At 42.1% G+C, this 17631-nt stretch overlaps 1 protein-coding gene across 1 annotated transcript in view; it reads right to left on the bottom strand.

Moving 5' to 3' along the window:
• Positions 1-17631, bottom strand: part of LOC308670448 (uncharacterized protein) — a gene marked incomplete at its 5' end in the record, with an annotated part of 97100 nt that overhangs the window by 29158 nt on the left and 50311 nt on the right. Inside the window, 4 exons of the mRNA XM_081331950.1 lie at positions 115-396; positions 1212-1353; positions 6522-6634; positions 8764-8898. Of these exons, the coding sequence (XP_081188076.1) occupies positions 115-396; positions 1212-1353; positions 6522-6634; positions 8764-8898 (672 nt within the window). The remainder of the gene's footprint in view (positions 1-114; positions 397-1211; positions 1354-6521; positions 6635-8763; positions 8899-17631) is intronic.

Below are 17631 nucleotides of genomic sequence, written 5' to 3'. Positions count from 1 at the left end.
TTTGGGCCAGTGATTTGTGGTTGTGAGGAAAATAGGAGGAAAAAGGAATAGCAGATATGTGGTCTGTCTTGAATTATTTATAACAATAATAAAGACAGGAAATAAGTAAGTAACCTGTAAAAAGAAATTGACTTCTTCCAATTTTTCTCTTATGTCGTTTCTAGCTTGTTCTTCGATCTCTCTCTTGTATTGTTCCACTTGGCTGAGATCTATTAAGTTACCCTGTACTTGGCGTTTGAGGTTAGCTACTTCTTCTTCTAGTTGCAATTTGCTTTTTTCTAATTTTGCATGATTCTTTTGGAGTGATGCTAATTGTTCACGCAGTTCACAATTGCTAGATTCCAGCTGGGTACATCTTGTTGACTCAACCTCCAAATGGCGAGAAAGTTCATCAACCTGAACAAGCAAGTAACATTTAAAGAAAAAGACTACCAACTTTTCAAAATAAAGAAAAAGACTACAAACTTTTCAAAATAAAATAGTTATGTATCTGCTCATAGACATGAAGAATCATATTTGGTGGTGGATATAGAGAGGTAAGAGCTAAGTGGACCAAAAACATTTTAACTAACACTTTATTTATTAAATTCACATGCCTCTCCACCTCATCAACAAAGTTACTCAAACAGCATATACATTTAATAAATAAATAATAAAGTTTTAGTTAACATATTCTATGTTCAGATGATTAAAACAATCCAAAAAAATTCCAAATGGAATACCAAATACTAACACAAAAGTATAGAGACATGTATAAACAGTTGCCAGGGGTCAACACTGATTCGAAGGCACAGAATAAATAGATAAATAAATACTTCTATCTCAGGTAGAATAAATTTAAACATTATATAAAGCAGTCAACAGGGCACCAAATGAAAGTCTAAAAAAGGCAGCCCAAATTACCACTACCCACTTAAATGAAAGATTTGTTCTATTATAGAGGGCCAAGAAGAAAGGGACCCAGTTGTTCAAAAGCCTTGAGATTTCCATAGAAAGAGACTGCCCCCAGGTCCAAGCCTAAGCAGCATCTCACATAAGAAGCAATTTAAAGAGGAAAGTCAAATAACCCAGTTTCCCACTGTACTGTTTTATTTATAAATGATGACCAATACTCTTGGCTTGGAGCTTATCATTCATTAGTAAAAGGACTATGTAAGTATTATCATGTAACTGTGAAATTTAAATGAATTAAAGTAATAACTGGTACATACCCTTTTTCTTAGTTTTCCAACTTCATTATCAATTTCTGAATATTTATTCTTTATTTCTCCATGTAAGCTGATTTGAGATGAACTTTCTCCACTCTCATAGCCTTTTAACTTCTTTTTGGTTATTTTTAGAAGTTTTTTCATACTGTAAAGAAAAATAAATTTTACTGCAATTGCTTAAAGTATTCTATAGATGCTATTCTATAGGTCCAAGAAGCCTGCCTTGGACCCAGCTGTGTTAAATAACTTTCGTCCGGTCTCCAACCTTCGCTTTCTTGCGAAGGTTGTTGAGAGTGTGGTGGCGCATCAGCTTCCTCTGGTTCTGGATGAAGCGGATTATCTAGACCCGTACCAATCGGGCTTCAGGCCCAGGTACAGCACGGAGATGGCATTGGTCGCTCTGGTGAATGATCTCTGGAGGGCTCGGGACAGGGGATATTCCTCTGTCCTAGTCCTATTAGACCTCTCAGCGGCTTTCAATACCATCGACCATGGTATCTTGCTGCGGCGTCTCAGGGGATTGGGAGTGGGAGGCACGGTCCTTCAGTGGTTCTCCTCCTATCTCCTGGGACGCTCGCAGTCAGTATTGGCAGGGGGGCAGAGGTCGACCTCGAGGCCTCTCGCTTGTGGAGTCCCTCAGGGGTCGGTCCTCTCGCCTCTCCTGTTCAACATCTACATGAAACCGCTGGGTGAGATCATTCGTGGTTTTGGAGTTGGGTATCATCAGCATGCTGATGATACTCAGCTTTTCATTTCGACCCCAAACCACCCCAGTGATGCCTTCGACGTGATGTCCCGCTGCCTGGAGGCGGTTCGGGTCTGGATGGGGAGGAACAGGCTTCGATTCAACCCTGACCGAGTGGCTGTGCGTACCGGCATCTCGGGATATTCAGGATATCCCATCTCTCTCTATGGGGGGTGAGTTATTACCCCCCATAGATAGGGCTCGCAACTTGGGAGTCCTCCTAGAATCACAGCTTTCTCTAGAAGACCATATAGTAGCTGTGACTAGGGGGGCCTTCACCCAGGTTCGCCTGGTGCACCAGTTGCGGCCCTATCTAGACCGGGATGCCTTACGTACGGTCACTCACGCCCTTGTGACCTCTCGTCTGGACTACTGCAATGCTCTCTACATGGGGTTACCCTTGAAGACCACTCGGAGGCTCCAGCTGGTACAGAATGCAGCCGCGAGAGTTGTGTTGGGAGTTTCCCGACACTCCCATGTTACACCTCTGCTCCGCGAGCTGCATTGGCTTCCAGTTGTCTTCCGGGTGAGATTCAAGGTGTTGGTAATGACCTACAAAGCCCTACATGGCATGGGTCCGGAATACCTTGGGGAGCACCTGCGGCCGGCGTCAACTTCCCTCCACCCAGTACGCTCCCACAGAGAGGGCCTCCTCAGGGTGCCACCGGTCAAAGAATGTCAACTGATGGCCCCCAGGGGGAGGGCGTTCTCTGTGGGCGCGCCAGATTTATGGAACCATCTTCCGGTCGAGCTCCGGATGGCGCCTGACCTCCGCTCCTTCCGGCGCGATCTCAAAACCTACCTTTTCGAACAAGCTGGCCTGGCCTGATGGGATGGGGTTGGGTTTTATTAATCTGTTTTAACCTATTTTTTAATGTCTTTTAACTTATTCATGGGCATTTTGTTTAATCGTTTTTAATTTTTGTATCTTGTTTTTTAATATGTATTGCCCTGTTCACCGCCCTGAGTCCTTCGGGAGAAGGGCGGTATACAAATAAAATTAATAAATAAATAAATAATAAATAAATATTTTGCTGCACAAAGAAAGAATTCTACTAGGCTGAAAGAGTACAAAGAATGTGAAAAATAAAGATTTGTTATTTCTCAAACCTTGTTCATTATTCTACAAATAGCCATTTTAAAATGACCAAAACTTCAATTTAACATTGTTTTCCGATTTTGTACATTAATAATTCACATAGTCTGCACTGCTAAAGCAAACAACTTCTCTTCATGTTTCTACTCAACAAGTAGTCCTCAACGGCACTACATCCACATGGAGAGTAATAAGCAGTGTGATACCACAAGGTTCCGTCTTAGGCCCAGTACTCTTCAATATCTTCATCAATGACTTAGATGAGGGAATTGAAGGGGAACTCATCAAATTTGCAGATGACACCAAACTGGCAGGAATAGCCAACACCCCAGGAGACAAATTCAGGATCCAAAATGATCTTGACAAACTTGAACAATGGGCCCTATCCAACAAAATGAGTTTCAATGTGGAGAAAAACAGTTTTACATTTAGGCAGGAATAATCAAAGGTACAAGTACAGATTGGGCAACACCTGGCTTAAAAACAGTAACTGTGAGAGGGACCTTGGAGTCCTAGTGGACGATCACTTAACCATGAACCAGCAGCATCCAAAAAATCTGATACAATCCTGGGTTGTATAAACAGAGGCATAGAATCAAGATCACACGAGGTATTAGTACCACTTTATAAGATCCTGGTAAGACCACACCTGGAATACTGTAGCCCATTTTGGTCACCATATCACAAAAAAGATGAGAGTTTGGAAAAAGTTCAGAGAAGAGCAGCTAAAATGATCAAAGGCCTGGAAACTAAAACATACAAAGAACAACTATGGGACTTGGGTTTGGCTAGTCTAAAGAAAAGAAGAAATAGGGGAGACATGATAGCAATATTCTAGTATTTGAGAGGCTGACACAAAGAAGAGAAGTCACATTATTCACTAAAGCACCAGAGGGCAGGACAGGAAACAATGGTTGGAAACTGATCAAAGAGAGAAGCAACCTGGAATTAAGGAGAAACTCTCTGACAGTGAGGTCAATTAACTAGTGGCATTGCTTGCCCCCAGAAATCATGAGTGCTCAATCACTGGAGATTTTTAAAAAGAGGCTAGACAGTCACTTGTCTGAGATGGTATAGGTTCTCCTGCTTGAGCAAGGGGCTGGACTAGAAGACCTCCAAGGTCCCTTCCAGATTCTATTCTATTCTATTCTATTCTATTCTATTCTATTCTATTCTATTCTATTCTATTCTATTCTATTCTATTCTATTCTATTCTATTCTATCCTATCCTATCCTATAAAGTTACTGTATATTCTTTTATCTGTTTTGCAGCAAAACTGTTGTTACTGCCATTGTAGTTAATTCCTTTGGGTATTGTAATTCTATTAATGTATAATTCAATATATATTCTTTTTTTAACTATGCATTTGTTGCTCCTTGTTTAACAACTAGTTGAAGTTACAAAGAAGCTCCAGCAAGTTACTTATCACCAGTGCTTTTTTTCTAAAAAAAAAAAAAGGTGACGGAACTCAGAGGTGCTGTCACTGGGAGCGATGCTGGTGTCTTGCTATGGTGTTGCCGCCTGTCCTTTGCATCCCTGCCCCTGTGGCTTGGAGCCACATGCCGCGGGGATTCTCCTTCCCACAGCCACCGTGGGGATTCCCCTCCCCGCAGTTGCCACGCCGCAGCCCGTGCTAAGCCCCCACTCGGAGCTGCTCCGAACCCCGACCCAGAGCTGTGTTCCTTGTGGCAGTGGTCTCTGGCACCAAACAGCCTCTTTCCAACCACATCCAGAAAAATTTGTAACAAACATTGGAATTCTCAAGGCCATGTTTGGTATTTCCTAGCAATATTGAGCCTTGGTGGAGCAGTGGGCTAATGCCTCCTTAAGTAACACCAGCTGCCTGCAATTAGTGCAGGTTCGCATCCCACCAGGCTCAAGGTTGACTCAGCCTTCCATCCTTCCGAGGTAGGTAAAATGAGGACCCAGATTGTTGGGGGCAATAAGCTGACTTTGTAATAATGCTGCTTGGGGGGGCGAAAGCCCTAATAAGCAGGCATATACATAGAATGAAGGCTATTGCTAAGCACACTGGTTTGTGCTTAAATTGTAAGCCGCCCTGAGTCTTCGGAGAAGGGCGGGATATAAATGGGATTAAAATAAATAAATAAAATAAACCTGTTACTGGAAGGAAAAAGCAATCCCTGCTGCGTTACTGATCCCAGAGAAGCATTTGCATGTATGCACGTATCCCTAGGGTGCCATAGTTATGGATGTGAAATATTGGTTGCAAAGTTGGCATTTCTGGATGTAATACAGATATTTTGGACTTATTTTTGTTTCTTTGCATGTTTGATATTTTTAAAAAGGCATATGCTACTGACTACACTTATGCACATATGTAACATCTTTTGCTAGGTTACATGACCATTGCTTGTCCAGAATGTGAAAAGTGAAAGAGTGTGACTAAACAAAATTTTAATGTACAGATAATACCACCAAAAATTATTTTGTTAAATGTTGTTATTGATGTTAAGCTCAACATGGTAAACATGATATATTGTTATGTATATACTAGGTTAATTATTTAAAGACTGAAGTGCAACATAACTAGATTCTAAATAATCTATTTTTCAAAACTCACAACAGTCCAAACAGTAAAAGTAAAGTCCAAATTAAGAATATTTGATTCTTAAGAATTGTTTAATTTAAAGTGGTTTCGTTGTAATAGATGGGTTATAGATTCAAAATAGTTTTCAAGAGTGTACAAAAGAATATTTTTTTCTAGCATCAGCTAAATTAGACATATTACATTGAGAAAAATGTTTCTCATTTCTAGAGGGAGCTTCCCCCCCCAAAAAAGGTGCCAGAACATCGTTCTGAACGTTCTATGAGAAAAAAAGCCCTGCTTATGACCCCTCCTCAATGTTATGATTGGCACACCCTGTTGCAATCACGTGATTGCATTTTGGTTATTTGACAACCTGCTCAACCTGCTATTACAGTAAATGAGGACTATGGGTAGTTCTTGACTTATGACCACAATTGGGACCAGAACTGTCATTAAGTGAGTTGTGTCCAGTTTTACAACTGTTTTGCTATGATCTTTAAACAAATTCACTGATTTAATTTGCTTTTCAGAAGTCCCCTGGGAAAGTCATAAATGGTGATCACATGACCCATGGACCCTGCAACTACTGTAAATGCATGTTGGTTGCCAAGCACCCAAGTTGATCATATAAGCATAGGAACATTGCCAAAATTGAAAATGCCAAGAACTACTAGTAAGTCACTGCTTTCAGGTCTCTCGTAACCTTGAACAGTTGTTAAACAAATGGTTATAACATGAAGACTTCCTGTTCTGTATTATAAATCAAGAGATAGTGCATAACATGCAGAAAAAACAGGTCACGGAAACAGGGATATTAGCTGTTATATGTAAGATTTTTTCATTATAGCAATGTTAAATATATTCAAAATAAAATTCTATAAACAGAAAACAGCTAATGTCTTCACAACAATAAAAGTTACCCATCGTATTCTTTTTGTAATTCACTGTTCCTTTTCATTTCTTGATCCAGTCGTAGTTCCACTGATGGTTTCAATTCTAGTGCTTTCTTTACTTTTTTCTTTTCATTCTCAAACTGTAAAAGAATAAGAAAATAATTTCCAGACTTGACAACATTTCAAACAGCATACATTATAATGCACAGATAAATCTGTGATGGTATTCCACCTTCACTTTGAGCTTTGTGAAAAAAATGATTATATTGAAATATATTTTATTTCCTCACATTCATATTTATTTCCTTAATTTTCAAAATTACAGCTTTATTAAGACCCTGCTGCTCTGCCCAGATTTTAAATGAGCTTCCTGATGCTATAATGCAGCAGCAATCTCTAAGAAAATTCCAGTGTTGGTAAAACTCTCTGGAAAATATTAGCTCTGCTAAGAAGCTGAAGCTTGTACTATGAAATGAATAAGATAATTTGGAACAATGTTTTGGGTTTTCATGAGCTTTTCAATTAAACTTTTTGAACTGTTGAAGGAAAAGTCTTCATCATGGTTCAGTCCAAGCTGGGAATAAACAACATGGTGACTGCTTTAGAAGAAGGTTGCAGTTTATTGAAGAGGAGAGCCAGATAGAAAGATGGCTCTGGAAGAAAAGAGAGCGAGCACATGTAGGGAGTGGGTTTTTATACCCTCTGGGCTCTTGAGGTTTTCCTGTTCCTGTTTGAGGCTTTGTATTTCCTGTGTCATGTATTTTGACCTGTGTCCCTTTGGCATCTGTGGGTTAATCCTATTATGTCCTCTCTTAGAGTTTGGGTGGGGTATGTAGATTTTAGGTGTCTTTGTCTTCTTTATCTTCTAGCTGGGGGCCTCCAACCTTCCTGAATGGATTGCAGTATTTACATCTGCATTTCTATAGAGCTGGTTTCTGCTTGGGGGAGGGAGACTTGGGGCTATTAAGAAAAGTAGGCATGCTTTTCTGCCTCTTTAAAATCCTTTCAGGAAATATATTTTTCTGCCCTTTTAATATTTCCTTCTCTGGGAGGCTGACTTCCCACAGAACACTCATCTGTGAAGGCTAACAGATGCCAAACCATGTAAAAAAGGATTGAAATCTCTTTCATTGTCAATCAGTAACCCATGAGATCAAATTATTAACGATTGCTGCAATCACAGAAGTTTAGGAAATACAAGTATCTTGAGAATTGAAAAATTCTTAATTTTATTTTTGCTTCATCTAGCTGTTGCCCTAATTTTGTGACCTTCTTTTGCAAGCTGCAATAGCTAAATGTCTTGGTCAGGTGATTGAAATATATTATGTCAAATGCACTTAGACATCTTTCTCAAGTCCAGCAAGTTCTTTTACACTTATTTATAAAATTCATAAAGAAGTATAATTTATCACTTTTGTACAAAAAAGTAGATTTCATCATTCTCTCTCAAAACTGAAAAATTCAGGCATCTTGACCTTTATTTATTTTATTTGATTTAAAGTTAAGAATTTAAAGGAGTCTAGCTCAAAAGCCCTTGTATTAACAGTTTCCTGTGCTTTGTCAGCATCTTTGTCTTTGGGAGAATTCAAAAAGGATAAGGAGTAAAAAGAACTTTACTCAATTTTTTTTCAGTTTTTATATTGTATTTATCTGAACCTTATGATATATTGTTTTATTTAGTTATAATCTTTCAAAATTCTCAGTACAAATTTATTATTTAAATAGCTAGTGGGATTTAAAAATGCTACTTCCTAAAAGCATTGTGAATCTGTCAGTTAGACAGATCAATCAGGCAGGATAAGCAGATAATATAAAAACATTTAAAAATCCTCATCTGCCGCATTAAAATCCATGCCCACGATAAAATCTATGAGATAAAAGACATATCACACTTTTACAGCATGTTGTTCCATATCTGAATCTGAATCAGTTACGACTGATCCAGATAACTTCTAGTTCTGATCTTGTACTTAATGAAATCCTTAAGGAATTCTGAATCCAAGATATTTAAGGCTTATTTATTGTTTATTGATTTCAGGAGCTCATATGAATACTTTCTTTCTCCAATTTTCCCTACCACAACAGTCCTGTGAGTTAGTTTGAACTGAGTAATTTAGTGACTGGACTAAAGCACCCAGATTCAGTGAGTTTCCCATGGCTGAATGTGGACTTAAAGTTGCTCTTCCTAATCCGAGTCTGATACCTCAACCATAATACCAACTGTTTCTTCATCATTTCCAATACAATGAATTGTTGATACTGAACCTACCTGAGATATTATTTCTGTCTTTTCCTTATCAAGCTCAGAAAGGCGAATCCCAAGTTTTGATTTTAATTTCAGTTCTTCTTCCCACATATTCTGAGCACCTTGTGCAGTTACTGAAAGCATATTTTCCTTCTGGACCTGAGGAGAAATTGAATTCCTTCTGAATAAGAATCACTACAAAGGAGCCCTTGAAATAGCCAGGACACCTTTATGTAAAGATAGAATTTAATTCAGATAACAAAGATCAGATTTCTGTGTGGAAATGGCGAATTGAAGACAGTTCCAATGATCATGGTAAATGGAGAGCCAATAAGGATACTTGCTCTGTAATTCTTCTCTAGACAAGCAGAAAATTTGAGATTATCCACAAGCGCTTCAGACAGTTGGATTTACAGCTCTGGGAGACAAGGTTATAGCCGTCTTGCTGAAATCACAATCAGACCCTTTAAAAGGAGACTGGGTTGGTATACTTTCTTTCCTAAATTTTATATTTCTAATATAAGAACAGGATTCACACCCGTAGAAGTTTAGTCTATGTTTGAAATCTATTTCAAATGCTATTATTCATATTTCCTTTAAATCTTTATTGCTAATTTGACATATCAACGTATAAATGATTTTTTTTGAATTTTTTTATTAGTTTTTATAGGGTTAAAAAGTGGGGTAATAGGATGGGAGTTTGGGATAGGGTACAGGAAAGGTTGGGGGTGGGGTTTGGGGTTTCCCCTAATAACATTCAATATTTGGCAAACAGCATATTGTCTGGGTAAATATATATATAAATAAAAGTAGTAAAGCTAATAATAACAATGGTAGTTATAGTAGATTACCATAAACAATACTAAGTTTTCAATGTATAGTATTTTTCTTCCTCAAATAAATTCAAAACTGCATATCGCATTCCTTTCTCTCTAACTCACTTATCTAGCCATTGATAGAATTTGTTCCACGTTCTATAGTAAATTGAAAGTTCTTTCTCTTTAATCTCTAAATCTCTATCCATTTCTGCACAATCCAATATTTTCTTGATTAATACTTCTTCAGTTGGTAACTTTTCATTTTTCCAATATTCAGCATACATAATTCTCGCTGCTGTCAATACATGTAACATTAAGTATCCACTCTCCTTGTCATAGTTGGGGCCTATCATTCCTAACAGAAACACTTCTGGTTTAAATTCTATTTTTTTTAATCATCTTCTCCAACCATAGATGTATCTTAAGCCAAAACCTTTTTGCTTTAGGACATGACCACCATACATGATAATAAGTACCTGGTCTTTGATTACATTTCCATCAGACATTTGAAGTATTTTTAAACATTTTGGCTAGTCTCACTGGTGTCATGTGCCATCTATAAAACATTTTATACAAATTTTCTTTATATGGTACAGCTTTGGTTAATCTAATATTTCTGTCCCATAACTTTTCCCATTCTTCAAGCTCTATGGTATGTCCAACATTTTTTGCCCATATTATCATTGTTTCTTTAATTTGTTCATCCTCCACCTTAAGTTAAGCAGTAATCTATAAAGTTTTTTAATCAGCTTTTCATCTGTTTTTAGCAATGTAAGATCAAGTTCTGTCTGTTCTTTATAGAGCCTCGTCGTTTTCACATCTTTTTCATATCTTGATTGGATTTGTAGGTATGGCCACCATGATAGGTCAATACCTTGTTGTTGTAAGTCTTGTCTAGATTTCAATCTTCCTTCATTGTCCAGTAAGTCTTTATATGTTACAAGTTTATCATAGTTAATTAAGTTTGGGTAAGCAAAGGCTTCCATTGTTGTAAGCCATTCAGGTATCTTAATATAATTTTTTTCTTTTAGTTTTTCCCATTCTACGAGAAGTGAGTTTCTTATAGCATGGTTTTGGAAATATCTATGTGCTTTATTCTTACCATACCACAGAAAGGCATGCCAGCCAATCTGCAGGTCATGCCCCTCTAGGTATAGTATAAATGACTGAGTGTTTTTATTTGAAATAGATTCCTATTCTCAGAAGAGAACAATATTAAGCAGATATAATAATAGGCTCTTAAGAAAATTCATACATTAAGCATGCATGCCTATCCAAAGACATCCACAGAATCAGATTTTCATTAAAATAATAAAAGCAATATCATATCATAAACTCTGCTTCTTTTGTATCCCCACAAGGTCACAACACATACTAAAGTGACAGACCTTGTCTTACAACAGGGTAACACCAAAAGTAATTTGTCATTTTGTCATTTTCACCATCTTTGTGCCTGACTTCAATATTATTTTTTTTAGCAATTCATTTAATGTTCTCACAGACTTTTTAGGTTCTGTTTCAAATTCTAGCATATGTCTAACATTTTAATTCTTGTACTTAGCTTTAGTTCTCGATGAGCATTAATCTTTCTAGTTTTTATATATTTTTATTTTATATATTACTGTTACATTTCTGTAAATATTATCATAAATAAAGTTTATATATAATTTTATAAAATGTGTCCACAAAGCACAGTACAAGGCTGTGTTTGAGTATATTTAATATTAAACCCTGCTTAGAATTAATCTTTATCCAGTACCAACTGCCATTTAAAGTCATTAGAAAGTAATTCACACTTTTTGGCAAATTCACATTTTTGACAAAACTACAAGTCTTAAATGTGGCTGACAAGATCATGGTCTCTTCTGACATAGTATCCCTATTTACATCTATCTCTCCTCACTTAGCATACAAAGTAATGATAAAAAACTAGAAGAATTCAACACAGATCAGCACAACCTAATCAGGACACAAATCATGAAGCTACTCCAGAGTACTGCCAACATACCTACTTCACATTCAAAAGGGAACTAGAAGACTGTACATTTCAAAAATACACACCTAAATTTTGGCGCTGCTATGTGGACAATACATTTGTCATCATCAAAAGAAATGCAATGAAAGACTTTCATATCCTATTAAACTCCATCTTCCCAGCCATACAATTCACAATGGAGGAAGAAACGGCTGGATATTTACCATTTTTGGATGTGCTTGTCAACAGGCAGAAAAATGGAAGCCTAGAAATCACCGTTTATTGCAAGGCCACAACACTGCACGCCTTCTTAGTAACCATCCACTATCACCCAAAAAAAGTTGCACAAGAACAGTATTTGACAGGGTGAGAACCCACTATAGTACCCAGCAATCTAAGCAACTGGAGAGAAGATATTTATATGAACAATTCAGGCAGAAAGGGTACCCACAACCACCTATTACAAGATGCATGCGCAACATGCAAGGAAATGAAGAAAGAAGGTATAGGACCAACTATATGGCACACCCTGCCATACATCAGAAACATTATGGAAGCAGTAGAATGCAGCTTCCGACATCTGCAAGTGGGCAATCGCACACTACCCAGAGGCTACCATACAAGGGCAAATCATGCATTGCAAAGATTACTTGGAAGTGGTAATACTTCTAGTGTAATCTACTGGACCCCTGCATGGATTGCCAATGTGACTATGTAGGACAGATTGGGAGGAAGCACCAGATTGCAAGAACACAAGCAAGTGGTCAGACAAGGAGACCAAACTCATTGGTAGTTTCACATTGCAACAAATAAGGCCATACATTCAATTTCATAGCTACTAAGATTGTTGGCCGTGCGCATCACCCACGCCCGCTAGCCGAGTACTGCCTACCGGGCACAGGAAGGGCACTAGGCTGCCCCAACAGCAGCCGCCACCGCCTTCCTGTTGCTGCTCCTGCCACCAAAGCCGCCAAAGATGGCAAGCCCTCGTTTTCCTTAATCATCCTCTCCACTTCCAACTTTTCCAACGAACAGCTCCCCGCCACACCCTAAAAACAAGCTCTATGCCTAGGTTCTGGCGCTTCAACGCTTCCAAACTCCCCCCCCCCCACTTCGCCCTATGCCGGCTACTTTCCATATTAGGAAGGCGAAGCCCACCAGCTCCAGGGATGGCCTTTCCAGGGAAAGCTGCGCACGGTCGAACCGTCGGGCCAGGCATCCCTCTCCACCCCTTCAAGCGGGTGTAAGCTGGGGGAAGCTGATTCAACCTGGGACTTGACGGGAGACCGGACTCGTCACTCTGCCTTCTGGGCTGGGAGGGCAAGGACTCTGAGGAGAGGCTTCAGCCTGCAAAGTTCAGCCAAGGAAAGGCGTGGATGCAAGAGCCCTTCGTCCCGGACCGTGCGCTGCACTTGCCCAGACGGCATCAGCTTACCTATCTCTCGCGCCTCGGCTCCCGGCTCCGCCAGTCCCGCACAAATTCCCGGGCCGAGTGGGAACTGCATGGCGCAGCCAGCAACTTTCCCTGCCCCCGCTTCCGTCCCTCCCGGCTTGCTACCGGGACTGGTAGCGCCGTGCTTGCATGCTATTATGTCTGACTGCCAAGAGATCACAGAATATGGGAACCCCCCCAGCGGGGAGCCACCGTACTTGCCATCTTTGGTGGCTGTGGCGGCAGGACCAGCGGTATGTCTGGGCAAAGTAAACAAAATTCTGGTGGCATGCTGGAGCTTGCCCAGCCTCGGCTGTTGGGCCACGGTCTGCTCATTGGGCAGCCTGGCTTCCTGACGGCACATCCTGCAGGGGAGGCGGCGGTCCGGCATTGTTTACCTCCCTCCTGTGTGTGTCGGACCCGCGGGGAACAGCTAGTAGACGTGGCGGCAGTCCGGTGTTTGCGTCTCTCTGTGTGTCGAGCCCCATGGGCCCGACACACACACACAGAAGGGGGGGAAGCGCTGGACTGCCGCCTCCCTACCTGCCATTCCCCACGGGTCCGACACACACAAACGAGAGGGGAAAAAAGGCCAGACTCCCACCTCCCTAAAAGCTGTTCCCGTGGGTCCGACACGCACACACACACAAACAAGAGGGGGAAAAAATGCCGGACTCCCGCCTCCCTACCAGCCATTTCCTGTGGGTCTGACAGACACACACACACACACACGCAGACACACACACACACACACAAAGGAGAGGGGGAAAAAATGCTGGACTCCCGCCTCCCTACCAGCCGTTCCCCGCAGGCCTGACACACACACACACACACACACACACAAACAAGGGGGGGGGTAATGCCGGACTGCCGCCTCCCTACCAGCCGTTCCCCACGGGTCTGACACACACACACACACACACACACACACATAAACGAGGGGAAAAACATGTCAGACTGCCGCCTCTCTACCAGCCATTCCCCGCGGGTCCAACACACACACACAAATGAGGGGGGAAAAATGCCAGACTGCTGCCTCCCTACCAGCCATTTCCCACGGGTCCGACACACACACACAGACATAAAGGGAGTGAGAGACAGAGAGTGGGAAGGGGGAAAAGAAGGAGGGGGTCTGGCAGCACCTGAGACTCCATATGCTGCTCAGAAACACCATCACCATACCCGCACGCCCCATCTGACCGACCCACTAACCTTTCCAGCAGTCCTCCCGTCTCTTCCTCTGCTGCTGCCATGTGTAGTCTGAAGAAGAAGAGATTTGTGGGCAGTCATACAAAACAAAGAACTTCAAACAATCAATTCAAACTTCACAAGTTTTTTCCCCCCTGAGAAGTTTGAATTGATTGGTTGAACGTTTTTCGTCCCACTTTTTTTTTGGACTGCACATGGTGGAGCATGTGGCTCCGGAGCCGTGAGTTGCTGACCCCTGCCATAAGGGAAAGGGATCGATCGGAGGGGACGACTCTGGAGACTGGAAGTTCCAGTCTGCAGTCCACAGCCTCTCGCTCAAGCAGCTGAAGGAGAAGTTAGGCAGGTTGCAGGTAAAAGAGATGGGTCCCGTCGCCAGGATGTGTGTGCTGTGGGGGGGGGGGGATGCCAAGGGCTACCCATATCTTCCCCAACTCACATGTTCCCCAGCCAGCTGTGCTGTCAAGCCCTGTATTCTAGCCAAGCCCACTGCCGCAACCTCAGGCTGCCAGTCCAGGAGCCTGGCAAAGGGAAATGCAGAGTGGTTCGCCCCGTCCCCAAGACCAACAAGCAGCCCAGCAGCAGGTGCAGGCAGCCCTGCCGAGGTTTGAGCCGCCTCCCATCAATCCCACCTTTGATGGGGACCCCAAGAATCTAACCTTCCTAAATCAGGTCTGGACTCATCTAGATCGCTATGCTTATGCCTACCAGGATGATGCCATGATAGTGAATGCTGTGGCGGCCAATTTAGAGGGGGAAGCAGCCGACTGGGTAACCATGATGAAAGGCCTCCTGAACTGCAGGATGCTAACCTATACATGGAGCAACTGAGAGGCCATTTTGAAGATGAACCTCAAACCCTGCTGGCCGAGAAGGAGATCCATTGTCTGAAGCAAAAAGGCTGCTCCGCTAAGGAACAAGTTCGTGAATTCAGAAGAGTTGCTGGTTGGCTGGGGCAGTGGCCGGAATGATTGTTGATCAATTACTTCAATCAGGGGCTAGACCACAACTTACTCCAAGCCTGCATCTATCGGGGCTTTCCCAACTAATTGCGTGAGTGGTACAGCATGGCGGTTATGCTCGACATCGAATTGGAACGCCCCAGAAAGCCAGGCACAGCCGAACCCAAGCCGCCGTGCATCCAGGAAAAACATCTCTTTGGCTGATGTTCCTAAGCCCCTACGACCAACAGTGTCCCCCAAGCGCAAGCCAGGGCTTCTATCAAGTGCTACCAATGCGGTCAAATGCGTCACTGTCCTGTGGCGTGCGTGGCTCCCAAAACTGAACCCAGAAGCACGCCAGTTGCCACCACACACCCGCAAAAAGCTCCCAGAGGAGGAAGAGAGAAGACAAACTGGGCACGTTAAGACCCAGTCGTCGAGACCTCCCCCCCAATCGAGCTCGAGGCGAAAGCCTGGTCTGAGCCATAGCAGATGCCGGCACCCTACAACAGGGATGAGGAAGATGAGGAGGATGATAGTAAATCAGCCCATCCCACCTTTTGCCTCCCCAAGATAGTAGTACCCAAAACCGGGACCCAAATGGACTTAAACGTTTTAATAGACTCAAGTTGCACTAGGTGCCTAATTAATTTGCCCACAGTGCTCAAGTTGGGAATTCAGGCAAGGCTGTTACCCCTAGCCATGAGATTTAAACAAGCTGACAGATCCTTTATTGGTGGTGCACCTGCCACGCACCTGACAGAACCAGTGCGACTGGAAATGGGTCAGCACTGGGAAATCATCCATTTTGGCGTGGTCCCAAAAATGACTGAGACTGTGATTTTGGGTCTGGCCTGGCTCAACAAATGGCACCCAAACATCTGGTGGGAGAACCGAGTGAGGAATTTAAGATTGGGAATAGGCCCTTTCCCACCTGCCACCACCAATGATACAAAGGACTATACCATAAATGAGGATCAGGAAAAGCACCCTGAGACACTAAAGGCTGTTGTAGAAAAGCTGCCAGGAATCCAGTTTGTCCCAACTGAATACCGTCATTTAGCTGAGTCATTTAGTGAGAGAGTGTGACGTCCTTCCCCTCCACCGGGCTACGAACTGTGCCACTGAAATCTTACCCAGGGCCAAGCTCTCGAAGCCAAAAATGTATTCAATGACGCCCAGAGAGATGAAGGAGTCAAGAGAGTACATTGATAGGAACCTGGCTCAGGGTTTTATCCAATCAGAAAAATCATGTGTAGCAGCCCCTGTATTGTTCAAAGAAAAGATGGGTCGTTGAGATTATGTTTGGATTTTAAAAGATTAAACACTGTCAGCATAGAGAAAATGTACCCCCTTCCCTTAATGAAGGACATGTTGGCCCACCTAGCAAAAGGGAAATTTTTTACAAAGTTGGATTTAAGAGAGGCTTATTACCGTGTCCAGATTAAGGAGGGGGACTAATGGAAAACCACCTTCAATTGCCCCCTGGGAAGCTCCCAATTTAAAGTGATGCCTTTTGGACTACAAGGAGTCCCTACCGTATTTATGCAGTTAATCAACCAGGTGCTCCATGATCACTTGTATAAGGGTTTTTTAGTTTATCTTGATGACATTCTCATTTACACTGAGACTATGGAAAAGCACATTAAATTGGTCCGCAAAGTGCTGAGGAAACTACTGAAGGTTAAACTATACACAAAGCTATCTAAATGTGAGTTTCACCAGACACATCTTGACTATTTAGGGTACCGAATTTCAAATTAGGGAATAGAAATGGATCCCGCAAAAGTGAAAGCTGTATTGGAATGGCAACCCCCTCGCACCCATAAACAACTTCAAAGCTTTCAGGGGGTTGCTAACTTTTACCGCCAATTTATCCCCTCTTTCACAAAGATAGCCATGCCAATAACCAACACTGAAAAAGGAGGGGGGGAGAATCCCGACTTGTCAGCCGTTGCCATGGTCCCTAGAATGTCAAGCTGCATTCAAGAAGCTGAACCTGTTCGCAAGCACCCTGACCCTTGCATTCAAGCCGATGCAAGTGATGTGGCTGTCCTCTTACAAAAAAATCACCGGGGGAAATTACAACCCTGTGCTTACACTTTCTGAAAGCTGACTGACACAGAGATGTGCCGTTTGGGAGGAGGAGGCTTTTGCAGTGCGATGGGCATTACTAACGTGGCGCCATTTCTTCAAAGGGGGGAGATACCTTTTGAAGTGTGGACTGATCACAAAAATCTGGAAGCTCTGAACCCACCCACCCCGCGTAAATTATCCCCAAAACAAGTTCAGTAGGCTCAATACTTGAAACGTTTCAATTTCATCTTAAAGTATCTTCCAGGGGATAAGAATTTTTTTGGCTAACGCTTTGTCTAGGATGCCTCAGTTCAAATGCCACCATGAGAAAATCATTAATTCTATCATTTCTCTACAGCTTGGGTGTCAAACTCGCCACGTCACATCATGTTATGCAATGTATCGTGACTTTTTTCGTATTGCTGGAGCTGGGGTGGGCACGGC

The sequence above is a fragment of the Vipera berus genome (assembly GCF_964194415.1).
Source record: "Vipera berus genome assembly, chromosome: 6".
NCBI classification, from domain to species: domain Eukaryota; kingdom Metazoa; phylum Chordata; class Lepidosauria; order Squamata; family Viperidae; genus Vipera; species Vipera berus.
Note: the sequence above shows the minus strand (reverse complement) of the source record. Positions and strands in the feature narration are given on the sequence as shown.